Source organism: Abramis brama (genome assembly GCF_963993115.1).
Source record: "Abramis brama genome assembly, chromosome: 22".
NCBI lineage: Eukaryota > Metazoa > Chordata > Actinopteri > Cypriniformes > Leuciscidae > Abramis > Abramis brama.
In genome coordinates this window covers 34,061,227-34,088,023 of record NC_139984.1, presented here as the reverse complement: position 1 = coordinate 34,088,023, position 26,797 = coordinate 34,061,227, and the positions used below count along the sequence as shown (strand labels likewise).

At 37.9% G+C, this 26,797-nt stretch overlaps 2 protein-coding genes across 2 annotated transcripts; one reads left to right on the top strand and one right to left on the bottom strand.

The window, feature by feature from the left end:
- The first annotated feature begins 820 nt into the window (after window positions 1-820).
- LOC311073698 (FH2 domain-containing protein 1) lies at window positions 821-12,753 on the top strand. The gene is made up of 12 exons (XM_084099645.1): window positions 821-1,082; window positions 2,036-2,570; window positions 5,373-5,434; window positions 5,514-5,616; window positions 5,963-6,048; window positions 6,131-6,231; window positions 6,312-6,382; window positions 8,538-8,645; window positions 8,761-8,825; window positions 8,966-9,083; window positions 9,182-9,346; window positions 10,110-12,753. Exons 2-12 carry the CDS (start codon window positions 2,166-2,168, stop codon window positions 11,082-11,084), a joined length of 2,259 nt encoding a protein of 752 aa, XP_083955771.1. The 5' UTR covers window positions 821-1,082; window positions 2,036-2,165; the 3' UTR covers window positions 11,085-12,753.
- A 233-nt stretch (window positions 12,754-12,986) lies between these two features.
- On the bottom strand, window positions 12,987-26,130 carry asgr1a (asialoglycoprotein receptor 1a). The gene is made up of 9 exons (XM_084099646.1): window positions 26,042-26,130; window positions 21,998-22,120; window positions 20,358-20,480; window positions 20,021-20,125; window positions 18,907-18,978; window positions 18,711-18,785; window positions 18,462-18,613; window positions 13,732-13,841; window positions 12,987-13,240 (listed from the first exon to the last, which is right to left on the bottom strand). The coding sequence occupies exons 1-9, from the start codon at window positions 26,109-26,111 to the stop codon at window positions 13,087-13,089; spliced, it is 984 nt and encodes a 327-aa protein (XP_083955772.1). The 5' UTR covers window positions 26,112-26,130; the 3' UTR covers window positions 12,987-13,086.
- Window positions 26,131-26,797: the final 667 nt, after the last annotated feature.

Sequence of the window (26,797 nt, the reverse complement as noted above, 5' to 3'; positions counted from 1 at the left end):
CTTGTCGTTCTTTCGTCATCTTCGCTTGATTTTTCCTGAAGCATCGCTTCATCAGTGTAAATAGACATCCACTCTTGCATTTGGGGGCGGAGCAACGAAGGGAGGGGCGTGTTTGTTTGGGTTGATTTAAAATGTCAACAGTGTTTCTCAGAAATCGCTTACTGCACCTTTACTGAAAGTAGGCTACTGAATACTGAAAATAATACTGTAAATTGTAGCAACACTTTTTTTCAAATAATGTTTAAAAAATAAGTTGTAAAATGTGTTAATACTTATAAACATTTTATCTTTTTTTTTTGTTTACTTAATTTCTAAATTTTTTATTGTATATATATATATATATATATATATATATATATATATATATATATATATTTAAATATAAGGGAAATATATCATATTTTCTAAATATGAGGAAACACAAAGGCAAACACCTACATCACATGTTGTTTGGGGAGGGTTTCAAGAAAAAATCCAATTTACAATACATATTTATTTTCACAGGCTTCTTTGTTCATATTTACCAAGGGTGGCAATAATTCTGACCAGAACTATAAATTACTATTTATATTCATTCTTTGGCAAATTTTGTGTGTACAACAATCATGCAAATAATAAAACGCATTGAAAATGGCAGGACTGACAGTTTACTGATGCTGGGTGTGACGAGCAGAGCTGTTATCAGTCTCACACACACACACACACACATCGAGACTGTTTACACATCTGCTTTAATATTACAACATTTCCAGGTCTCATCATTTTATGCCATGATTGTTGTCCATTACTCTGCTTTAGATGACTCTGTACTAATACAAATATATGAGTATATTGTGTTTTACTTAAGTAAGTGTGTGTGTGTGTGCGTGCGTGTGTTCGTTCGTCTGGTGTGCGCATGCGCGAGAGCTCCTGTCAAACTCACCGGACGCACGGACAATTCACTCACCTCCATTTTTAATGGAATTAATGTAATATAATTAATGATGAAGTTATGAAAATATCGGGTGGTTTTTATTACAGTTATGATCAGTTAAAGTGATGACTGAAGCAATCTTTAGGAACATTTTCATTGGCACATACAGGTAAGCTTATTTTCTTCATCACTGATCAGTTGTTAATAAATTATACTACTGTATGTTATGTATCATAGTTTTTATGAGGGACTTAGATTAAATATAAGCGTTATCTTCATGATGCAGCTGTTAAACGACTTGAGTTTACTTAAGCTTGTCTGCTTGATTATAGTTGTTTGCTTTCTCAGTTTAATTCTGAAATATGTCGGAGTAACTAAACTTACTCCATAAGAATGATTTCTACAGTTTTTATTTATTTATGTCTGATTCATTTCACTGAGGGCTGTATAAAACATAATGGCATATTTATGAACGTTATTATATTGCGATATTGTGTGTTTTCACAAGTAAATGAAAAAGGAAACATCATATTAATCAGCAATAAGAGTAGATTTAGTGAAACACACTGATGATGGTGAATTATTTGTGATGCTGAAGTCATTTGATGTATGATTCATATACAAATGTTGTATGATTGTTATGCATAATTTCCATACTGACAGGTGAGGTTGTGCCTCTATTGTTCTGGTTGTTCATGTGTAAATATTTGCTGTGTGCAGAAGAACTGATATAGATTGACAAGCTGTGATGTCATCTCATAAAGATCACATGACGTCAGCACATGGACGTATTAGTGACTAAATATCTGTATCAATATCCTAAAAGGTTATATACTCTATTTCAGGAACTATTGGAAAAGCTGTTTCCAGCACACATTGACATGAATGCTCTTTCTCTTGCTTGTGTAAGCGCTCGTACATTATTTAGCAAAAACTGGATGTGTTCTATAAAACAATGATGAGTTTGTTGTTCATTGGGTCCTCAGTGTGTTTGTATCGTCACTCAAGTGTGTTTAATTGTGCACGAACGCCAGAGGATGTCAACATGGAAAAATCTAGTTGAATATTTACAGTTTGATTTGCATCCCGTTAATGTTTTTGGTGTTGATTCTCCTATTACAGAAGCTTCTGATTGCTGCGTCTTCATGGCGTTCAAGCATCCATCTCAGGGGGGCGTGGCTTTAAGAAACACCCTGATGATGTCATACAGTCTGCTGTCAATCATCTTCTGACCACACCCACATCTCCTATTATGAGCAGTGTCTTGTTGGCCAATGAGAGCCAGAGTTTTGATGAAGAGGGTGGGGTTAGTGTTTTAAAGCCCCCTCCTCACTTATTACATGGCCACGCCCCCATCAATGCCCCACCCCCAGCTCCTCCCCTTCCTCCACCCCTGCCTGTGGGAATCCCTGCGGAGAGGAAGAGGTGGGTGAGAAGTTTCTATTGGAAGCCGATTCCTGAAGATCGTGTCAAACAGCACGACGGGCCGAACCTGTGGACCCTCGGACGGCCCAGCAGGGAGACGCCGTTCCACATCGACATCAGAGCCATCGAGGAGCTGTTCGGACAACACGAACAACACGGGGACACGCCGTCATCCACCAGCGGGAAGAGTATCCGACGAGGAAAAGCTTCTGGGAAAGATCTCAGACAGCAGGTCAGACACACTTCTGACCTCAGCGGGTCTGATGCGGGGCTATTACTGTCATCTGCTAAAACTAAAACCAGAGAAAACTTTTTCTTGAAATAAAAAAATATATATATTAAAAAAACATATTTTATTTCAGCTAGTTGCTGAGGTAACATTTCTAATTTTCATTTAGTTTAAGTTGAAGTACTAAAACAGATAAACAGGGACATATTTACAAAACACTAAAAGACAAAAACACACTTAGGGCCCTATCTTGCACCCAGCGCAACTGACTTTGTACAGCGACGCATGCGTCATTCCTATTCTGCACCCGACGCACAGCGGACTTTTCCCTCCACAGACGCACGTCGGTAAATTAGGGAATGAACTTGCGCTCCCGGGGGCGGTTCAGCGAAGAGAGGAGGCGTGATACGGCGCAAACGTTCCCTGGTGCTATTTTGCAGTTTCAGAAAACAATTCCTCCACAGACCAGGAAGCAAAGTGAATGAGTGTTGTGCCTAGTCTAAAGTCAGTGGCGCGTTGTTCAGATGCTATTTTAAGGGCGCATGCTTGGCCATAATGTAGCGTGTGCACAACACTCATTCACTTTGCTTCTCTCATCTACACACAGACGCAGCATTTTACATTTTTGAAAATCATACATTATTACAAGGAAAAATATTCCACACGAGGGAAATCATTGTTGTGTCCATGAAGATGTGAAAAAATAGGCATAAATCTAGCTTGCACATTTACCCAAATTATCATACGCCTGTTTAACCGAAGCTAATCTGGGTGTGTTTCTCCATCCCCAGTGTCACTTCTCTGTGTTTTACGGCCCTGACGAGAACGTCGGTCTCCTCGGCTGTGAACCGCTCCTGGCAAATCCGCCGTTATAATAGCAATCCGCCATGGAACAAGCGCGCCTGCTCTTAAAGGGAATGTGAGATGTCGCTCTGATTGGTTTATTTCACGTTACGCCCAAACCACACCTATGAGTAATGAAGCGACTTCAGACCAACACATTTTAGATTTGCGTCGGGCGCAAGAGTCATTTATCCAGCCGGTATAATAGCATCAGCGCCGAGCCAGTCTAAGATGTAGAGGTAGATTATTCCAGCGCGTTGGAGCTGCTACTGCATCCCCACTCAATTCCAATCTGGTCCTTGGGATGTCTAGGATGATCTGAGAGACCTAGAAGGTTTTTGTATATGAAGGAGATGCACTAAGTATGGTCGTTATGCAATGCTTTATATACAAAAATCAATCATTTAAAATCAATTCTGAACTGCACGGGCAACCAATGAAGTGAGGCTAAAATCAGTGTCACATGCTGCTTTTTACGAGTCCCTGTTAAAAGTCTAGCAGACGCATTTTGAACCAATTGAAGACAGTTTAACAGCACTTGGTTGACACACATATACAGTGAGTTGCAATAATCTAGTCTAACAGAAATAAAAATCATGGATAATCCTTTCAAAATCACTGGAGGACAAGAACGGTTTAACCTTTGCTACTGATCTAAAATGGAAGAAACAAGATTTGACAACTGAATTGATCTGTTTATCAAATTTCAATTAACTATCAAATTGGACACCAAGGTTCTTCACTACAGATTTACAGAAAGGGTCTTACTCACTCAAGTCAAAAGAGTTTTGAGTGTCAGGGCCCCGAACCAGATTATTTCAGTTTTACTTTCATTCAAATTCAGAAAATTTTGTGACATCCAAGATTTAACTTCTTGTAAACATCTCAGTAGTGACTCAAAAGAACTTTTGTCCTGTTTCCGCAACGGTAAATACACCTGAGTGTCATCTGCGCAACAATGAAAGGACACTCCATGCTTATGAGAAATAGAACATAAGGGTCGCATATATAATGAAAACAAAAGCGGGCCAAGAATGGATCCTTGTGGAACCCCACTAGACAATGGGACCGTTTCAGAATAACGTTGACCAAAATGAACTGAAAATGTTCTATTAAAAAGGAAGGATTTGAACCAATCGAGTGCCATGCCCCGAATTCCCACTGTCTTTTCTAGGCGGGAGACTCGGATATTGTGATCAATGGTATCAAACGCTGCACTAAAATCTAGTAAAACTAAAACCACTGAGCTGCCAGAATCAATCGCTATCAAGATATAATTTAGGACTTTCAGCAAGGCCGTTTCTGTACTATGACTGACTGACTGAATATTTTCAAAAATCTCATTTTGAGCTAGAAAAGTCTGCAGTTTAATGCGACTTACTGACATAAAAATGGCAGTTTAGAAATAGGCCTGTAATTAGATAAAATATTTGGACCAAATTTGTTTTGTTTTTTTCAAAAAAAACTACTGGTGTTTCAAAACTTCTATTAATTAAAGTCAATATACCAGGACCAATAATATCAAAAGTATGCTCAACTAATCTAGATGGAATAACATCATGACCACAATTTGTAGGTTTTAACTGCCCAACTTCCTCAGCTAAAGAATGAAAAGAAATGGGTGAAAACTGATCAAACACAGCAGAGGTGAAACAAGTAACCGTGGGATCATATGAACCAGGGACAACTTGTGGCCTAATATCATCAATTGATGATACATGACAAACATGTGATGGTGGACAAAACAGGACATGTAGTCGTGGGTTTTAGCACTGAATTGATAGTATTGAATAAAATATTAGGCATTCTGTGGTACCTAAAGATTAAATCAGCAAAATATCTTCTCTTTGCTGACTTAACTGCATTCTGGGAGGTAGATAAAGACTCACGAAGTAGATCACATGACACTAATTTATCCTTCTTCCACCCACGCTCGGCTTTCCTTCGTGTGTTTGTCTCTAGATTACCATCCTGGACTCCAAGAGAAGCTTGAATATCTCCATTTTCCTCAAACACTTCAAAAAGTAAGACCAGAGCGTGTGTGTGACGGTGTGTGTTTCGTTCCTTCGCCCTCACTCATTCTTCATGGCTCTGTATGTCCAGGTCCAGCGAGTGTCTTCTGGATGATATTCTTCACGGAAACACGGGCGTCTTCAGTGTGGAGTCTCTCCAAGAGCTGCTGAAGCTCCTGCCCGAGGACGACGAGGTAAACACACCGCTGAGTGAGCAGATTATTGCGCTTTGATTGATTGATTGGTGGTTTGATTGATTGATTGATTGATTGGTTGTTTGATTGATTGATTGGTTGATTGGTTGATTGATTGGTTGGTTGGTTGGTTGGTTGGTTGGTTGGTTGGTTGGTTGGTTGATTGATTGGTTGATTGGTTGATGATTGATTGATTGATTGATTGATTGATTGATTGGTTGATTGATTGGTTGATTGGTTGATTGATTGATTGATTGATTGGTTGATTGGTTGATTGGTTGGTTGGTTGATTGATTGATTTGATTGGTTGATTGATTGGTTGATTGATTGGTTGGTTGATTGACAGGTGAAGAATCTACAGATGTTCAGTGGAAACCCCAAAGACCTGCCGCTGCCTGATGCCTTCATATATCAGCTCATCCGTTTACCCAGGTACAGTGAAAACAGCGTCTGAGAAAGAAGACCGTGATCTGGTCCAGATCTTCATTAAGCTGGTTCTTCTGTGTTTCTGCAGGTATGAGGTCCGTCTCAAGGCTCTGCTGCTAAAGGAAGAGCTTTTCCCTTCATACACAGTCATGAAACACGACATCGCCATCGTCCAGACCGCCGTTAACGGTGATCAACAACTCTGTCCTTAATTTCTAAACACTGTGACGTTTATAAACACTAAATACTTTTAATCTTTTATTTTACAGAGCTGTTGAACTGTGAGGAGCTTCACAATGTCCTTCATTTAGTGCTGCAAGCTGGAAACATCATGAATGCTGTACGTCATGAACTCTTACGCATTTACACGTTCATGCTTGTGTTGATTAAAGGGAGTTAATAATTAGTCAAATTACAAGCTACTGATAAAGAGAGTCCATTCACATCTATGCATTCCGCAGCGATTTACACATTTAATCAGTTCATGCATTCCCTGGGAATCGAACCCATGACCTTGGCGTAGCAAGCGCCATAATTTACTGTTTGAACTACAGGAACGCTACAAGCACAACTACATCTACGGTAAAACGATGTTTGAATTAAGTTTAATTCTGGGTATGATCATTATGTTCTGGGTCTTATTAACCCTATTTGGATTTAGTTCAATTCCCCAAAAATCACACTATGCAAAACCAAAAAATTAAAAACACAATCATATTTAGTCAGATCTGCTCCGGTTTACACAGCGTTCATTAGGGCTCTTAGTCCAAAAGTGCTCATATCTGGTTAATATGAATATATATATACACGTTTACTTCATAATTTTTTTAAACAGAATCATAATTTCTATTTTTTTTTTTTGATTTACGCAATCTGATGAGCATTAGAGGCTCTTCCGTAAAAAAGAAACCCAGAGAAATGTTTCTACACGTGAAACATGAAGCTATAAGCACACGATTAAGATAGTGAAGGTTTTGGATTTGGCTCTTTTTCATAACAATAAAGGATTACATGGGAAATGCTAAACAGGTGCAGCGATTCTTATATAAGGCTATAAATAACATATTTCATCAACATAAAATGGCCAAAACCCACATTAGATCGCAATTGGAAGTTGTTACAAACACACATTGGTGGTTTAAAGTGAGTTTTGAGTAAAAGCAAAGGATTAAACGTTTAAATTGTCTTATGTAGCTTAATGCTAATTGTAGCTCTAATGTTATATTTCATGATGTATTTTGTCAAAAGAATTTCACGTAAGTTCATAAGAACAGTTTTGTTTTGTTTTCTAGAAAGACTGTTTATAATAGGTGTGTAAATGTATATTGGGATCAAAGCGATGTGGATGTGAACGCCAGAATAAAGGCTAACAGCGGCTGAATAAAAACATGAGAATAATGAGAATAGAATAATGAAGATTGAGAACAATAGGAACATGAATGGGCGAGTTCGCCACACTAGACATAGACACTAGACTGCAATAATTATTCTATTAGCCTTTATCAGCCTTCTTCAGAAACACACATGACATGGTCTTAGAAAATGTTTCATAAAATTCATAGTTTTAGAGATACAATCCTCAGATTTGAAATGAAGCATGAGCAGACAAGTTGCTACACGACAGCCACATAATATTTTTATGCATTTAAAAAAATATATTCTTAATATCTTGTCTTGAACTGTAACCTCTGAAGTGTTGGCCTTCTGAATATATGTTGGGTTTGTGTCTATGAGCAGCAACCCTTTTATTGTGGCTGTCATTTATGTCCCACTTGCCAAAATGGATTGCAGGGAATATTTACTTAAAGTTCTTGAAGTCCTTGAAAACAGCCATATTTATGAAAATGAAATGAGTGTTTGGTTTTATCGCATTAAATTATTATTATCCATATTATTATTAAATGCATGAACTGACTATCTATCTATCTATCTATCTATCTATCTATCTATCTATCTATCTATCTATCTATCTATCTATCTATCTATCACTCTATCTATCTATATATTCTCTATCTATCTATCTATCTATCTATCTATCTATCTATCTATCTATCTATCTATCTATCACTCTATCTATCTATCTATCTATCTATCTATCTATCTATCTATCTATCAATCACTCTATCTATCTGTCTATTCTTTCTCTATCTATCTATCATCTATCTATCTATCTATCTATCTACTCTCTATGAATCTATATATCTGTCTGTCTATCTACTCTCTCTCTCTATATATATCTATCTGTCTGTCTGTCTGTCTGTCTATCTCTATCTATCTACTCTCTCTCTATCTATCTATCTGTCTGTCTGTCCGTCTATCTCTATCTATCTACTCTCTCTCTATCTATCTGTCTGTCTGTCTGTCTATCTCTATCTATCTACTCTCTCTCTCTCTATCTATCTATCTACTCTCTCTCTCTCTCTCTATCTATCTATCTATCTACTCTGTCTATCCATCCATCCATCCATCCATCCATCCATCCATCCATCTCTCAGGGTGGGTCTGCTGGTAATGCCGTGGGCTTCAGACTCTCCTCTCTGCTGTCTCTGGCCGACACTAAAGCCAACAAACCTGGAATGAACCTGCTGCACTTTGTCGCTCTGGTATGTGTGTCGGTTTATAATGTGACGCACAACATACACGCGTGTTCTTTCATGACACAAAGGTCAGACAGCATCTCAATGAAGTGAAACACGCACATTTGTGTGACTTTAACAGGAGGCTCAGAAGAAAGATCTGCTCATGTTTCCAGAGAAACTTCTGCATGTTCAGCAAGCAGCTCGGTGAGAACCAGTCAGTGGAAACTATTAACAAGAAACTAATAACAATTACAAAAACACAACAGAATTATATCATAAAGTATCATTAACCTGTAGAGAAACAATGGAAGTCTGTGTTCAAACCTGTGTGTGTGTGTGTGTAGAGTGTGTGTTGACAGCATCCATGTAGAGTTTCAGTCTCTGACCAGAAGAGTTGATCATTTAGAGCAGCAAATCCACACAGATGACGAGCTCCTGGTGCAGCTGCAGTCCTTACTAAAGGTGACCTCTGACCTCTGACCCTTTACCTGCCTGTCTGTGTCTGTGACGTTTGCATCTGATTTTAAGTATATTTGTGTTCAACTGTCCCACTGTTTCAGAGCGCTGCTGAAGCTCTGGAGGATTTGAGGATCAGGATTGATGAGCTTCAGAGGGAAGGAGACGCTCTGATCGATTTCTTCTGCGAAGACAAAGACGTCTTCAAACTAGACGAGTGCTTACGAATTTTCCAGAATTTCTGCTCCAAATTTAAAAAAGCAGTTCAGGTAAAACAGATCTAAAATGAAATGTCTTACCGTGCATGGCATTTTCATGTTTAAAGTCCCAGTTTAGACACATTTAAATGATTTAATTTAAACCAATTTAAAATATTTGTTTTCTACATATTTATTAATTTTAATCTATTTATTTATTTTCATATAATTTATAATTTATATATCTTTTTTATTTTTATTTATTTAATCTATGCATTTATTTTTACTACAATTGTATTATTTATTTTCATATAATTTATTCATTTGTTATTTAATCAATTATTATTTTTATTTTTTTTATTTATTTAAATACAATTTTTAAAAATATCTTTTATATATTTTAATCATAATTATTTATTTATTTGTTTTAATTTAATTATACATTTATTTTCATATAATTGTATAATTTACGTATAACATTTTTTATTTTATTTAATATATTTATGCATCAATTTTACTATAATTATATTATTTATTTTACTATAATTATTTTTATATTTTTTTTATAAATAATTTATTTGTATATTTATTTATTTAAATATAATTTGTTAAAATATTTTAATTTATTTATTTTAATAATAATAATATTAATTCTTTATTTTATTTCATTTATTTTTACATTTGTACATTGTTTCTCTCTACTCTAGCACTCCCTTGCGCCCCCTGGTTTGAAACCCCTGATTTAGATTATTCCAGCTTTTCAAGCTTTTCTTTAATTCAGACGTTGGACTGAAACTCGTTGTGTTAATCAGCTGGACTTCTTCTCTTTCCTCAGGAGAACGTGGAGCGAGGAATGTGGGAGGAGTCTCGGCGCAAGCGTCTGAAGGAGTCGGAGGACAAGCGTCACTCGTGGGCGGGGCATGAGGGTGTGGGCGGAGTCTCCGGGCTGCGGTCCAATAGCGAAGCAGACGTGGAGGCGGCGTTAAAGAGGGAGGGGCTTCTGGAGCTGCTGATGACGAGTCCTCAAAGTTCACCACTGCGTTTTGGTAGCGCTCGTCGATCACGCCGACAGAAAAGCATGACCTTTGACCCCTGTGGAGCAGATTCACTTCCTCCAATACACTCGCTCTCCATCGCACACAGCAGCATCACAACGGAGGAGCCAGAGATACAAAACAAGAGCCTTTCCATCGAGGAATCCCCGAAAAACGACCAAACGCAATTCAGAAATACAGAAGTGACTTCAGTCATGACCTCTGACCCCTTACAAATCGGTGAGGTGACAAAATCAGAGGTGACGAATGACGATCATAAAGCTAGAGATAACGTCAAGCGTACAAACGAGGCACTCAAAACCAGCGGCGGAGCAACACAATCGATCCAAGCGAGCAGCAAACGACCCGTCGGCTCTAAAACCAGACCTTCATCTTCCGCTAAACCATCATCATCTTCATCATCGTGTTTGAGGAAGGTTGTTCCTCTCAGGACGCAGGTTCCCAAGCAAGCGGTTCGGCCGCCGCAGGAGAAGATGTGTCGCGCTACACTCGAGCGGCCTCGAACCTCTGCGCGCGATTCCTCCTCAATCAAACCACTCAGCTTCGCTCGCAACACCGTGGCGTCCGTGACACGCAACGCCGTCGCCCCCGTAAACCAGCCGAAAGCCGACCCAAAACCGTCCCCGGTGACGACGTCGCTCAGGCTATCACTGACCCCTGCTGGCCGTCTGAGGAAGAGCAGCTCCGCCCGCTCGGAAAACTCGGTGCTCGTTCGTGGGTCGCGTGATAAAACTGTCAAACCCGTTTGGAGGTAGAGCGGGGGGAAAGGATCGTGATAATGCTAGCTTGCTAATATCAGCCAATGTTCCAGGAAAATGATTCTTTCAGCTCATAAACTAGCGTTCAAAAGTTTGGGTTTTATAATGTTTCTGGCCAAGGCTGCAATTATTTGATCAAAAATACGGTGAAAACAGTGAAATATTATTCCAGTGTATAGCAGCTGTTTACTACGGAAGAGGATTATGAGTTCATTCTCAGTTTTATTTAGACTTTTTTTCTCGAAATTGGATACGTTTTTTCTCAAAACACAACGACTTTATTCTCGAAATTTAATTAGTTTTTTCTCGAAACAGCACATTTATTCGCAACGTTTCATTTTGACTTTTTTTCTTGAAATTTAACTATTTTTTTCTCGAAACGACTTTTTCTCGAAATTTAACGAGTTTATTCTCAACATTTTATTTCAACTTTTTTTCTCAAAATTGTACGAGATTTTTCTTGAAACACGACTTTGTTCTCGAAATTTAATGAGGTTATTCTCAACATTTTATTTCAACTTTTTTCCCAAATGTTATGAGATTTTTCTCGAAACACGACTTTGTTCTCGAAATTTAATGAGTTTATTCTCAACATCTCAACAAGCTGAATTTTCAGCATCATTACTCCAGTCTTCAGTGTCACATGATCCTTCAGAAATCACTCTAATATGAGGATTTGATGCTCAAGAAACTTTTATGATTATTATCAATGTTGAAAACAGTGATAAGTTTTATTTTCCAGGATTCTTTGATGAATAGAAAGTTCAAAAGAACAGCACTTATTTGAAATATAATATTTTGTAACATTATAAATGTCTTTAGTGTAATTTTTTTATTATCAATTTAATGCATCCTTGATGAATAAAAGTATTAAGTTCTTTCATAAAAGTAAAGTCTTACCCCAAATGGTAGTGTAATCAGTGACCATAGTGAATATTCTTGCATATTTGTCATATTAAGTGTATCATTTATTATTGTAACATAGTTTTCTCTTTAAATGTAGTTTTACTCATAATTAATAACTGATTGATATATTGCCCTGAAAAAAATAATTATACATGGGAATTTTAAACCTGAAATAACTTTGAGATGGAACAATTTACATAATTTCATATATATTTTATCTAAAGCAAATGTATATTTATTAATGAACTTTCCATCTATGATGTATTTGTGGAAACATTCTGATGCAGCATGTTTATATTCACTTATTCACAATAGTGCAAAATTACAGCAGTATTTTCATAGAAACAATCCAAACATTACAGCGTTAATTACAGCATTAATGACACTGATATACCGTATCACTACTATAATAAAGCCATATAACTTTAATACAGCAACATAACTTGAGTATTATTTTTAAGTGCTGCAGAAACATCAACATTTATTTGTTCAGCAGATGCTTTTATTCAGAACAACTTTTTTTGTATCACAGCTGTTTGACTTTTAACCTCTTGAACCACGAATACACAAAAAACTTTTTTAATGGATTCGAGGAGTTTTGTGGTTGAAATTTAAAAAAGGAACAGCTCTTTTGCTCCATATAGAGCTATAAGGCCATCCAGAGTCATGAAATATCATGTTATATTATTATCTTCCACAAGAGGTCGGCAAAGACACACGATGTAAGATATTTTGAGCTGAATAAAAAGGGGTATGTATGAAATTGTGTGTTATTTTTAATTTAAGTTGAAGGAATGTGAGGAATGTGCATAAATTACTATTTATTTATTATTTATTTATCAAATCTGGTAATGTAAAGGTAAATAAAATAAAAAATATCAAAAAATATTATCAAAATGAAATCAAATAAGCTTTCTGGACCAAAAAAATTAAGTATAATTTTAGGGCTTCGGGTCATTTTGACCCGCGAGGGAAAGAAGTGTTTCAGAGAGCGAGGGAAGGATGAAAGCCTTTAATATCATTAAATATGAAACATTATACTGTTAACATGCATATAGATGTGTTTTGTTGGTTTGATGAAGTGTGTGTGTCGTCAGATGGAGGACGCGTGAGCTTTGCAGACGTAGCGGTAGCGTCGAGAGCAGTGGTCGTCGTTATACCGTCCGTCATGGTGAAAGTGAGCGCAGTCTTCACCGCCACCCAAACCATGATTCTTCCAGTCATCAGGCTGGCCGGGCATCCATTCACTGCACACACACACACACAGGTTTGTTTTGCTTTTGAGGACATTCCATAGGCGTAATGGTTTTTATACTGTCCACACTGTATATTCTATTCCCCTACACTAATCTAACCCCAAAAGCTACCCATCACACACACACACACACACACACACACACACACACACACTAACCCAACCCCTAAACCTACCCATCGCACACACACACTAACCTGACCCCTAAACCTACCCACCACACACACACAAACACACTAACCATACACTTAAACCTACCCATCACACACACACACACACACACAAACACACTAACCATACACTTAAACCTACCCATCACACACACACACAAACACACTAACCCGACCCCTAAACCTACCCATCACACACACAAACACACACACACACTAACCCGACCCCTAAACCTACCCATCACACACAAACACACTAACCATACACCTAAACCTACCCATCACACACTCTCACACACACACACACACTCACCTCCTGACATGCACATACGGCGTCTCGTCCAGCCATTCCCACTCGCCGGTGCGTCCGTCAGTCAGACCCAACCAGTAGTACAGAGGCCTGGTCTTACTCACCACGAAACTCTGAACACACACCTCTGATTATCACTCTTTACCACATGATCAACAGTTTGCTGGTTTAATTGCATGTCTTGTGTTGTTGGTTTAGGCCCTGTTTACTCCTAGTATTAAGTTTTGGATGATCGGATCAGAAGTAGACGAGGGAGACATTTGTGCTTGGTACGTTTTTCCTCTTCAGCCGACAGTTTAAATCCGTCTGGCTAGTGCGCTTCCCATAATGTTTACGCGTTAGGTCAGTAGACGGAGAGTAGGCGACTTTTACTGGATGTTCGAATTCATTTGACCACACGAGTGTTTACAATCTGATCTAATGCTTTTCCACTATCTCTGGAAGTTGTTGAAAGTTGACGACCTCAAAACATTTTAGATCACGTTTTGTATTTAGCGTCGATCACTTGTGAACCAATTGACCAAACGCATCTTAATACCAGCTGTAAATGGGGCCAAAGTTACATTTATCAGACGCTTTTATCCAAAGCGACTTACATTGCATTTCAAGCAACACATTTACATTCTTATCAGATCTTGCTTTCCCTGGGAATCGAACCCATGACCTTGGTGTTGCAAGCGCCAACACTCTCCTGTTTGAGCTACAGGAAAGCTCACACTAGTTTAGCTCACACTAAGTTGTGTGTCTGGTTTAGTTAACTAGGTTTAGTTGTATTAGTTCAATTGTGTGTCTGGTTTAGTTAAGTAGGGTTAGTTGTATTAGTTCAGTTGTGTGTCTGGTTTAGTTAACTAGGTTTAGTTGTATTAGTTCAGTTGTGTGTCTTGTTTCAGTTTAGTTAACTAGGTTTAGTTGTATTAGTTCAGTTATGTGCCTGGTTTTGGTTTAGTTAACTAGGTTTAGTTGTTTTAGTTCAGTTGTGTGCCTGGTTTAGTTAACTAGGTTTAGTTGTTTTAGTTCAGTTGTGTGCCTGGTTTAGTTAAGTAGGTTTCGTTGTTTTAGTTCAGTTGTGTGTCTGGTTTAGTTAACTAAGTTTAGTTGTATTAGTTCAGTTGTGTGTCTGGTTTTGGTTTAGTTAACTAGGTTTAGTTGTTTTAGTTCAGTTGTGTGTCTGGTTTAGTTAACTAGGTTTAGTTGTATTAGTTCAGTTGTGTGTCTGGTTTAGTTAACTAGGTTTAGTTGTTTTAGTTCAGTTGTGTGCCTGGTTTAGTTAAGTATGTTTAGTTGTATTAGTTCATATGTGTGTCTGGTTTAGTTAACAAGGTTTAGTTGTTTTAGTTCAGTTGTGTGTCTGGTTTAGTTAACTAGGTTTAGTTGTTTTAGTTCAGTTGTGTGTCTGGTTTAGTTAACTAGGTTTAGTTGTTTTAGTTCAGTTGTGTGCCTGGTTTAGTTAAGTAGGTTTCGTTGTTTTAGTTCAGTTGTGTGTCTGGTTTAGTTAACTAAGTTTAGTTGTATTAGTTCAGTTGTGTGTCTGGTTTTGGTTTAGTTAACTAGGTTTAGTTGTTTTAGTTCAGTTGTGTGTCTGGTTTAGTTAACTAGGTTTAGTTGTATTAGTTCAGTTGTGTGTCTGGTTTAGTTAAGTAGGTTTAGTTGTTTTAGTTCAGTTGTGTGCCTGGTTTAGTTAAGTATGTTTAGTTGTATTAGTTCATATGTGTGTCTGGTTTAGTTAACAAGGTTTAGTTGTTTTAGTTCAGTTGTGTGTCTGGTTTAGTTAACTAGGTTTAGTTGTTTTAGTTCAGTTGTGTGTCTGGTTTAGTTAACTAGGTTTAGTTGTTTTAGTTCAGTTGTGTGTCTGGTTTAGTTAACTAGGTTTAGTTGTATTCAGGGTGGGAATTATGTAATTTTAGGGGCAAGGCCATTTGGCCTCCACCTTTTTTTTTTTTTTAGGGGCACCAAGGCCATATGACAGGGCACAAAGGCCATCATACAATTCGATGGTTTTCCCATTCAGATTGATAGCATAACATCCTAATTTGGAATAAGACATGGATTATGACTTTTTTAATAAAAAAAACATTTTTTAATGAGAGAGAGAGAGAGCGCCATTACATCCAGAAGGTATACACCCTCACACAACAATAGAAACAACATAAATGCCAATAAAAGCATTCAGAAACACCACAAATGCCAATAAAAGCATTCAGAAACAACACAAATGCCAATAAAAGCATTCAGAAACAACACAAATGCCAATAAATTAATAATTTCCTGCATTGTCGAACGCTCTTCTTCATGTGTTTCAAATATGGACTATAATGTTCAGTAGAGCGCCCTCAGGCTGCTGGTATGAATTGAAAACACAGCACATCAGTATACAGCGCTCATAATGATTACATCGACGCATTTGGCTATAAATTCAATAAAATATTATTCCTGTCAATAGAAATCTGATGTAAACTGAGAATATATCAATATTTCTCCAAATCTGCACACTTTTGAGCTAAAAGCCGTGAGGGACGTTGTTTTGTGAATCGCTTTCATGACGACAGCACAGGAGTTTTTTATGAATGGGAGCGTCTGACGCTCATAATTCATATTAAAGGTATCGACTCATTTTTGCATTTCATAACTCCTGACACAAATTAAGACATAACTGTCAATATAAATTTCTCAGAATACAATAGTGGTCAAATACTGAAACGTGAGTCTTATATCTTTTTAATGATGTAAGTTATAGTTTGTCAAGGTAATAACATTAAATCTTATAGTAACTTTGAACTATTAAAAAAAAAAACGCTTCAGTGCGCCGACGCCGTTACCTCTGGAACCTTGCATAGGGCCCTTTTCTGAAAAGGGCACTTATCTACTAGCAAATAGATTTTGATATTTTTATGTCAAACCGTTCTTGTCTGTCAGTCATATAATGCATGTCTATGGTCACGGTCTCAAAGAGCATGCACAGAGTCCAAATTAAAACAATTCCCCATCGTCCAAATTAAACAATTCCCCATCGCAAGTACACACTGATGGCCTAAGACACGAAACGAGCGGTTTGTGTGAGAAAACGAACAGTATTTATATCGTTTTTACCTCTTGTAACACAGCGACGTCCAAGTGATCTGAGGGCGCCCGCGCTTCCTGCTGTGTGACGTGTGCGCAGACTGGTGCATAGATAGATGAACGAATGAACGAATGAACGAATGCCGTAGCCAAGGCGAAATCTAGTGTATATATCTATGCACCAGTGTCGACAACAGAGTGTCGTTCTTCTGTTGGTGCTGACGTTACATGCTTCTTGCACTGCTGTTTTGATGCGTGAGATCATCGATGTGATTATGACACTGCACCTGCGCGAATCCACAAACTAATTGAAGTTCAGAGACTACTTGGGTGGAACTTGGACAGGGCCAGGGCACACAGGCCACTGTGGCCATACGATGATTTTTTTTTCACGGGGCATGAAGGCCAAAGTGTAGGGCAACGGCGGCCATGGCCGCGTGGCCGCGGTATAATTCCCACCCTGGTTGTATTAGTTCAGTTGTGTGTCTGGTTTTGGTTTAGTTAACTAGGTTTAGTTGTTTTAGTTCAGTTGTGTGCCTGGTTTAGTTAAGTATGTTTAGTTGTATTAGTTCATATGTGTATCTGGTTTATTTAACTAGGTTTCGTTGTTTTAGTTCAGTAGTGTGTCTTGTTTCGGTTTAGTTAACTAAGTTTAGTTGCATTAGTTCAGTTGTGTGTCTGGTTTAGTTAAGTATGTTTAGTTGTATTAGTTCATATGTGTATCTGGTTTATTTAACTAGGTTTCGTTGTTTTAGTTCAGTAGTGTGTCTTGTTTCGGTTTAGTTAACTAAGTTTAGTTGCATTAGTTCAGTTGTGTGTCTGGTTTAGTTAAGTAGGGTTAGTTGTATTAGTTCAGTTGTGTGTCTGGTTTTGGTTTAGTTAACTAGGTTTAGTTGTTTTAGTTCAGTTGTGTGCCTGGTTTAGTTAAGTATGTTTAGTTGTATTAGTTCATATGTGTATCTGGTTTATTTAACTAGGTTTCGTTGTTTTAGTTCAGTAGTGTGTCTTGTTTCGGTTTAGTTAACTAAGTTTAGTTGCATTAGTTCAGTTGTGTGTCTGGTTTAGTTAAAGCAGCACTCAGTAGCTTCGGGATTTCTTCGCTGTATTCTCGCTTTTTGCTCGCAGGTTTCTCTCTAGAGCTCCCCCCACAGCTTCGGAATAGATATTTGACAACACTGTTGTAAAAACTCGTTGGTGATTCTCAGACACCAGAGGCTATAGATCAACGACATCAAAGCAGATGGGACATTCTTTAAAACGTCTTCTTCATTCGGGTTCGGACAGCGTGAGGGAGCGCAATAATGACAGCATTTTAGCAGATTTCTTTTGGCCGTAAAGCAATTGTTTACATCGCGAGACCTGATATCACGCGAGACTTCCTGAAGCGGCGGCCGGCGGCCCGCCGGCTCAAAGTTGCAAGTGCGTATTTTCCGCTCACGGGCACCAGGGGGGTGCGAAACGACCACCATTCAACCCGAAATAAGTAATATAACCATTCCAATGACTCCGAAGCTGTTCAGTTAAGGTAAAAAAAGTTACTTAGTTCACCTTTAAGTAGGGTTAGTTGTATTAGTTCAGTTGTGTGTTCAGTTGTGTGTCTGATGTTGATTGTGTAGTTGTATTAGTTCAGTTGTGTGTCTGATGTGTGTAGTTGTACAGTACTGATCAGCTCTGACCTTCTCCTGTTTGCTGTTTACGATGAGTAACTTTGCTCTCTTCTTCTCACACTCGTCTCTGGCCGCGTCCCAAGGCATCCCGTCTTCAGAGAAGAAATAACAGTTTGTGGAGAAGAGAGTCCATCCGGAAGGACAGCACAGCTCCTGCGTGTCTACACACACACACACACACACACACACACACACACACGTCAGATTAGAGACTGTGTGAAATCAACATACAGCAGCACAAACACTAGCATCACTTACTGTTGTTTATGAACTTGTCTATGTAGCATTTGAGCTCCGAAACCTTGTCACGAAGGGCCTGTGCTGAATCAGACACTACACACACACACACACACACACACACACACACACACACCTGTTAAGATCTGCAGTGGATTTCATTTCATTTCAAGTGTTTTGTCTGTTTGTACAGTATGTGTACGTGTGTGGTACGTACTATCATTAATCGTTCTTTGCATCGTGTCCCGGTCGAACTCCAGATTGCTGATGTCCAAATGCATCTTATGCCCTGAACACACACACATTAGACCGAGTGTTGATGTAGTGGAGGTGAATGTGCTCACATGCATGACACATGAAACACCATTCACAGAGTGTTTTACTCCTATACTGATGCAGTCGAAACAATTCAGTGAAAAAATGATTGATTTTCTCCATGATGAACTTTGTATGGTGAAAGTATCTATATGAATGAATAGTTGATAATAGTGATAGATGATGAAAGTCGTGGGGGGGAGGGGTATAATAATTAATCTTTTTTTATATTTTTTTTTAAATATGCAGGGGAGTAAAAGTTTCCATGTCTAATTTTTTCCAGTTTAAAAAAAGTGATAAAACTCTACTTGTTCCATAATTTTCATGGAACGTTGTTCCTGTAAAATAAAAATTTCCCTTAACGTTCGCATAACCCAGAAAAACTTTTTTACATATTAAAGGGTTAGTTCACCCAAAAATTATTAGCTCATTATTGGCCGGCTCCAGCGTCAGCATCACACGCATGTGTCGTGACTCGTGGTGCTCATGTGACCAGCGTCGGCCAATAGTGAGCCGGCATTCTGACGTAGAACCAGGAAGTGCTTCGTCAACAGTGTAGGAGAACAACGTGGAAGCAGATTGTTGAATAAAGTAGTTATTTTGGGGTTTCCACACAAAAAGTATTCTGGTCACTTCATAACATTAATGTTGAACCAGTGGAGTCACATGGACTATTTTAACGATGTCTTTACTACCTTTCTGGGCCTTGAAAGTGTCAATGACATTGCTGCATGTGGCGTCTATATCTTATATCCTATATCTTGCAAAAATATCTTACAATTTGTGTTCCGAAGATGAACAAAGGTCTTACGGGGTTGGAACCACATGAGGGTGAGTAATTAATGACAGAAACTTTTATTTTTGGGTGAACTAACTTTTTTTTTTTTAAAAAGAAAAAGTTTTTAATGTTTAGAGAAACGTTTTCATAACTTAATTAGAACATTTTTTGTTAGCTGAGAGTGTGGGTGGATGAAGTTTTTTTTATTTTGGTAAAAGATTATGAAGATTAACATTACCGTATTCCTCCAGAATGTTTGTTCTGGTAATGATGCTCAGGAGCCTTTCTGTCAGATTCTTCACGTTTGTCTCCGTAGTCGAGAACTTCCGGTCAAACTTCACGTCTAACAAAACGCATGTGAAAAAATTAAACGTCATTAATTTTTATTGACAACAATAATTTGCTAGTACTCTGGAAAATATACACATGGTGTTAAAACTTATAGGATATGCTCCGCATTCTTTTCACGTTTTGGCCTTAATACATTGACGATAAGCTGATAATTAAGGAATTAATAAGAAAAATATCATGTTGTCTGTATAATATCCCAATATGTTTGAGTGTGTGTTACTCACGGCTCACAGACACTGTGATGATCAGCAACAGCAGCATCAGAGCCGTGACACTGACGGCAGCGAACACACGGCACCGCCAGCGGCCCATAGAGGGCGCTGCTACAAACCTGGGCACAGACGAGTCTAACACACACACACACACAGGTTATTCTACTTATGGATCCTTTTCACACACAGGGATGCGTTTAAATTACATACTGTTACATGTTTATGTATAGCGGGTGGTTCCCTAGTCCCTACATTATAACAGGAAGACGATAGAGTAATCACATTACGTTTTCTGTGCATAAACATTCGAAGCGTGCGCCAAGAAAGCTGTTCATAGAACCGCATACTAAATGAGGCATCTCTCTCTCTCTCTCTCTCTCTCTCTCTCTATATATATATATATATAATATGAGGAGCGATTAGTGTGCTCAAAAATGGCTTCTTGTACTAATTATTATTTCAATAATTATAATTCGAGTTATTATTCGAACTGTGTGTGTGTGTGTGTGTGTGTATGCTGTGATTGTCAAAAGTTGAGGTTAAAGGTCAGAAGAGGTTGAGCAGCTGTATAAACTACAGCCAGTCGAATAGCAGAGGAATGTTTGAGAAAGACACACACACACATACGTTTGTTTTTTCATCTTTGTGGGGGTTTCATCGACTCTAACACTTTACAAGAAGGTCCCATTAGTTGATGCATTAACTAACAATGAGAAATACATTTGTTTATTAATCTTTGTTAACATTCATTATTAAAATACAACTGTTCTTTAGTTCATGTGAGTTCAGATCCATTAAATAATATTAACAGATACAAATTGTGATTTTAACATTAAAGGGTTAGTTCACCCAAAAATGAAAATCCTGTCAGTAATTACTCTCCCTCATGTTGTTCCAACCCTGTAAGTCCTTCGTTCATCTTCGGGACACAAATTAAGATATTTTTGATTAAATCTGAGAGCTAGATCACTCCTCCATAGGCTTCTAAAGACGTTATAACTTGCTGGCCCAGAAAATGCATTAAAGACATCGTTAATATAGTCCAAGTGACTACAGTGGCTCAATCTTAAGTTTATAAAGCGACGAGAATACTTTTTGTGCGCAAAAAACAACAAAAATAACAACTTTATTCCACTATTCATTTCCTTCTCTTTGGGCCTCGAGTCTTTTCACGTAGTCACACTATTTTTGTTGTTTTTTGCGCACAAAAAGTATTCTCGTCGCTTTATAAACTTAAGATTGAGCCACTGGAGTCACTTGGACTATATTAACGATGTCTTTAATGCATTTTCTGGGCCAGCAAGTTATAACGTCTTTAGAAGCCTATGGAGGAGTGATCCAGCTCTCAGATTTAATCAAAAATATCTTAATTTGTGTCCCGAAGATGAACGGAGGTCTTACGCGGTTGAACAACATGAGGGTGAGTAATTACTGACAGAACTTTCATTTTTGGGTGAACTAACCCTTTAACTAAGATTACCAAGTGTTTTTCAGTGTTAGTTCATGTTAACTAATGTAGTTAACTAATGAAACCTTACTGTAAAGTATTGCAAATTAAATTTTCTTTCCCCTAAAACTCACTGAAACCTTTTTATATATAAATTAAAACATGTTTATTCATGTGTTTTTCATGTTTTGATCTGGTCTCACACCTTTCCTCCAGAACTCGGTGTCGTCACTGGTGTCTGGGTTCTCCTGCTCGTCTGTATATTGGTTTGCCACAGAGACAGAGCCGCTATCTGATGTAACGACCCTCATGATGAGTGAGTCTTGACCTGCGAAAACACACAACATTAGTTCTTCATTCATTTAATATTCTATAGAAAGTTCCTCAGCCATTCACAGAAGAGCCTGTTTGACCAATCACAGGTGCATCTCTCCAGCCAATCGTCAGACCTCTTGACTTTTGAGCGCTAGTCAAATGCTGCGTCTCAATTCGCCTACTTTTACTACGCCCTAAAACTATGTACTCTTTTGGCCCTATTTTAACAATCTGAAACGCAAGTATCAAACGCGGAACACAAGTAACTTTGTGGGCGGGTCTCGGGCGCTGTTGCTATTATACCGGCGGGATAAATGACTCTTGCGCCCGACGCAAATCTAAAATGTGTTGGTCTGAAGTCGCTTCATTACTCATAGGTGTGGTTTGGGCGTAACGTGAAATAAACCAATCAGAGCGTCATCTCACATTCCCTTTAAGAGCAGGCGCGCTTGTTCCATGGCGGATTGCTATTATAACGGCGGATTTGCCAGGAGCGGTTCACAGCCGAGGAGACCGACGTTCTCGTCAGGGCCGTAAAACACAGAGAAGTGACATTGGGGATGGAGAAACACACCCAGATTAGCTTCGGTTAAACAGGCGTATGATAATTTGGGTAAATGTGTAAGCTAGATTTATGCCTATTTTTTCACATCTTCATGGACACAACAATGATTTCCCTCGTGTGGAATATTTTTCCTTGTAATAATGTATGATTTGCAAAAAAGAAAACTGCTGCTTCTGTGTAGATGAGAGAAGCAAAGTGTGTGTGTGTTGTGCACACGCTACATTATGGCCAAGCATGCGCCCTTAAAATAGCATCTGAACGACTGACTTTAGACGAGGTTTCTCCTGGTCTGTGGCGGAATTGTTTTCTGAAACTGCAAAATAGCACCAGGGAACGTTTGCGCCGGATCACGCCTCCTCTTTTCACTGAACCGCCCCCGGGAGCGCAAGTTCATTCCCTAATTTACCGACGTGCGTCTGTGGAGGGAAAAGTGCGCTTTGCGTCGGGTGCAAAATAGGAATGATACATGCGTCGCTGTACAAAGTCAATTGCGCTGGGTGCGAGATAGGGCCCTGAGTGTGAAGAAAAAGTGCATACTTTTGAGTGTGTAGCAGAAGAGTAGACAAGCTTTGGGAGAAACTATCACGTCATACATGTCTTTAACGGTTGCTCTCTGTCGCTTAGTTACACGCATCCTGTCACTCAAACTGACCTGTCAATCATCTAGTCAAAGATAAAGTCCTCCACATTTAATTTCCTACCGTATCGAGAGAAATGCAGAAGCGTTGATCTGCAGTCGCGGGTCTGTCATGCGGAGACTCTCCTCGTATTAATGCAGAATGATGCATTTAAAAGTTAATGGCCAAACGGTTCTTTATAAAAGTCCACATTGTTATTACAGATGAAATATAACACGGCTAACATTAAATAAATATTTTTATATCAGGTTAAACTTTGATTAGTCACCCAAACCTTTATCTAAACCTCTCACTGTCGGCCACGCATATCCGCCATGTTTTGTAGTTTTTGTGTTTCGTGTTTGTAGTTCCTCCTCCAAAGCGCAGTGGGTTGTGGGTAATATTAGCTGTTATAGTGAGCATGGATCCACACTTCGATAATCGACCGGAGATAGTAGACCATCCGGGACTTCTGACACACTCTTTTCAACACACTATGCTTTGGGACACACTTATTTTAATCTCACACACTGTTTAGCTGTCACGATTTGGTCTTGTCTTGGTCACATTTCTTGTCTTTGTCATGTTTCATGTCTGTCATGTGATCCCCTGTTCAAAGTCATGTGTGTATTTAAGCCCTCATGTTTGCCATGTGTCTTTGTCAAGTATTGTTTCCTGTAGTCTGCTGTCGTTCATGTTCATGTTCATGTTCATGTTCATGTTCATGTTCATGCCTTTGTTTTATGTTTAATCTGGTTTTGGTTAAATAAACTGCACTTGGGTTCTCTACAACTTGCCTCCAGTGGATCTCTTACATTAGGATGGATAGTGTGGACTTTGAGACGCAGGAAAATAATCTCTTATAGAAACTAGAAAAATATCACATGGATCACATGTGCTTTGTAAGCCAATCATCAAGAGGCTGACGTCAGGAGGAGGCGGAGCTTTATTCTGTATGTTAACTGCAATTAATATGTTTATATTTTACTATGTTTTAAGTTACTTTGGTTGCTCTTGAGTTTTCAATCCCTCTGACCAGTCACACGTTTGGGCACTGCAACAGTTAAAACAATTCATATTCAGTAATATTACTGATTTGTCTTTTTAGAGCTGCCTATAACTGAAATTGAATTTGTTTCATTATTGAAGTTTGCAACATTGATAATGTTATCGAACAAAACTGAATCTAATTGAACTAAATTAAATTAGTTTGATAATTTATTAACTTCATTAACATCGACACTGTTATTGAACTGAATTGAATTTGTTTCATAATTGAACTTTGCAGCATCGACACTGTTATTGAACTGAACTGAATTGAATAAAATTTAACTGAATTGAATCACACCTGTTTCTGTTCAGTTTGATTACCCTCTCCATGTATTTAGGCCGTGTTTCTTTATTTCCCCGGTATCATCTATGTTAGCGTGGTTGTGTTATTTATTCTCCTGCGATCTCCTGAGTGTTCCTTGTTTATTTATTTAAGACTGTTTTTGTTCTCTTTCGACGTGCACATCATTACAGCCAACTATAAATAACTATTTATTGTTGTATATTTTGAATGATATGTATATCAGTATATTCAAAATGTGAGACACATCCATCTAAAGCCACTTTCCCGTATGCTTTGAAGTTTGTGTTCTTTGAATTCATCAAGAGGTCAATCAGAATCAGATCCTCTGTTGGTCAAATGTTTTGCTCTATGCAAATTCACAGGTCAGAATTCTGCAAACTTGAACTTTGATTCGCAGCAAAAGATGACGCATGTTTCCGGTCTCGTGTGTTCATGTGTGTTTGTTAATGGACATCAGTTTATGTATAGTTCGTTTTCTACACATATAACGTTTTTCAGTTATTAATAATTATACCACTGGGCTTTGTAGAGCAGAACAAGTAGATCAGAAGAAAAATAGAAAGTTAAGAAAGACAAAAACACCAATTTACACAAAAATACAATCAATTAATGATACGCACATAAACTCGGTCAAAATACTTTTTCAACACAGAGGAAATAAAAGAAAATTTGTAAATATAGCATTTAATCACTCTAATACTAACATATTAAAAATGATTTAGACTTTCAGAGAAAATAAATAAAAGTCTCAGTTAGATGATTTTGGGGGAATTTTACAGATTGAAATCATCAAAGCACCTTTATAACGTTTGATTCTCTAGTTCAGGTCATAGCTTTCTACCGAGAAACCTAAACATTGATCTGATCTAAAACATGATGAAACATCAAGAACTTTATCAACATCCAAAAAACCACAAAGTAACTCTAGAACCCCAAACAGCCAGAAATAATATTAAGAAGAAATGGCTCTAAATAAGTTAATAAGTTCTGAAATACCAGCGGCGTAGAATTTAGTAGGGACGCTAGGGACGTGTCCCTAACAATATCCAGTGACACTGATATATCCTTAGCAATAATTTCGATCAAAACTTAAAATATATTTATATTGATGTCCCCGTCCCCACCAATTTCAAAATCAAACCTACGCCACTGTGAAATACTTCAACAAACCATCATAAAAACACACAATTTTTAGTGTATGCCCCTGATTGATTTCACCGCTGTGATATGAAATCAGTGTTTCTCACTCTAAGTTAGTCTAGATCGTGAATAGTTTCACTAAATAAATCTGTTAGTAAAAGATTAGATGGTCAGTCATTCAGGTTACTGTGACATTATTAATAATTCATGAGATGCTCAAGGAGTTCACTTGAAAATAGATGTTAATTTTCCTCTTACCTCTTGCATTAGAAATGAGACCCTGATGTGTGTGTGAGAGAGTGTGTGTGTGAGAGTGTACTTTGAGCATGATGAATATTTACTTTGTGCATGTGGAGAACAAACAGGAGCTCCAATCACAGTATTTGTCCAGGTGACCTCAGATCAACTCAAGATTTAAATATATATATATATATATATGGAGGTTGGTTGTAAAAATCTCTTTTACAAGGTTTCACGGTGTCTATTGGTAAGCAGCAACATATTGGCTATTTATGGCAGTGCTACCCAAAGCTCAGTGACTCCAGTAATGTCAACAAATCTCGGGTTAACTAACCTAACTTTTCTGTAATTTCATAGTTTTCAGGAATTTAATATTTTCTTCAAAATGTAGGAAAATAGTCATAATAAAGAATAAGTGAATGTGTCCAAACTTTTTATCAAATGTGTAGTATCTTTAAATATTTTACCTGATAAATAAACTAAATAAACAACAGATAAAGAGAGAAGTTATCACGTAAATTTAAACACTATTGGTGTGTATATATATATAGGATTTAAAAATATTTTTAGAAACACCTTAAAAACACTACAAATTCTATATTTTTAGAATTCCTAAAACGTGGCACTCCTCCCTCAATCTCTCTTTCAGTAGCCGAAGGGGTTGATTTTTTTTTAGGAGAATCACGTTCCATTTGTCTGACTCTGATTGGTCGAACGCCATCGCGTTCTATCTTCCTATTGGCTGCTTGTCTGTCCGTCATCTTCTGCTCCGCG

Coding starts and splice junctions, on each gene's coding strand:
- LOC311073698 (XM_084099645.1), top strand. CDS start 2,166: ATGAGCAGTGTCTTGTTGGCCAATGAGAGCCAGAGTTTTGATGAAGAG. Junction 6,232..6,311: donor CGTCCAGACCGCCGTTAACG/GTGATCAACAAC, acceptor TTTATTTTACAG/AGCTGTTGAACTGTGAGGAG. Junction 9,084..9,181: donor AGCTGCAGTCCTTACTAAAG/GTGACCTCTGAC, acceptor CCACTGTTTCAG/AGCGCTGCTGAAGCTCTGGA.
- asgr1a (XM_084099646.1), bottom strand. CDS start 26,111: ATGCTCAAAGTACACTCTCACACACACACTCTCTCACACACACATCAG. Junction 18,786..18,906: donor GCAAAGAACGATTAATGATA/GTACGTACCACA, acceptor GTGTGTGTGTAG/TGTCTGATTCAGCACAGGCC. Junction 18,614..18,710: donor AGACAAGTTCATAAACAACA/GTAAGTGATGCT, acceptor GTGTGTGTGTAG/ACACGCAGGAGCTGTGCTGT.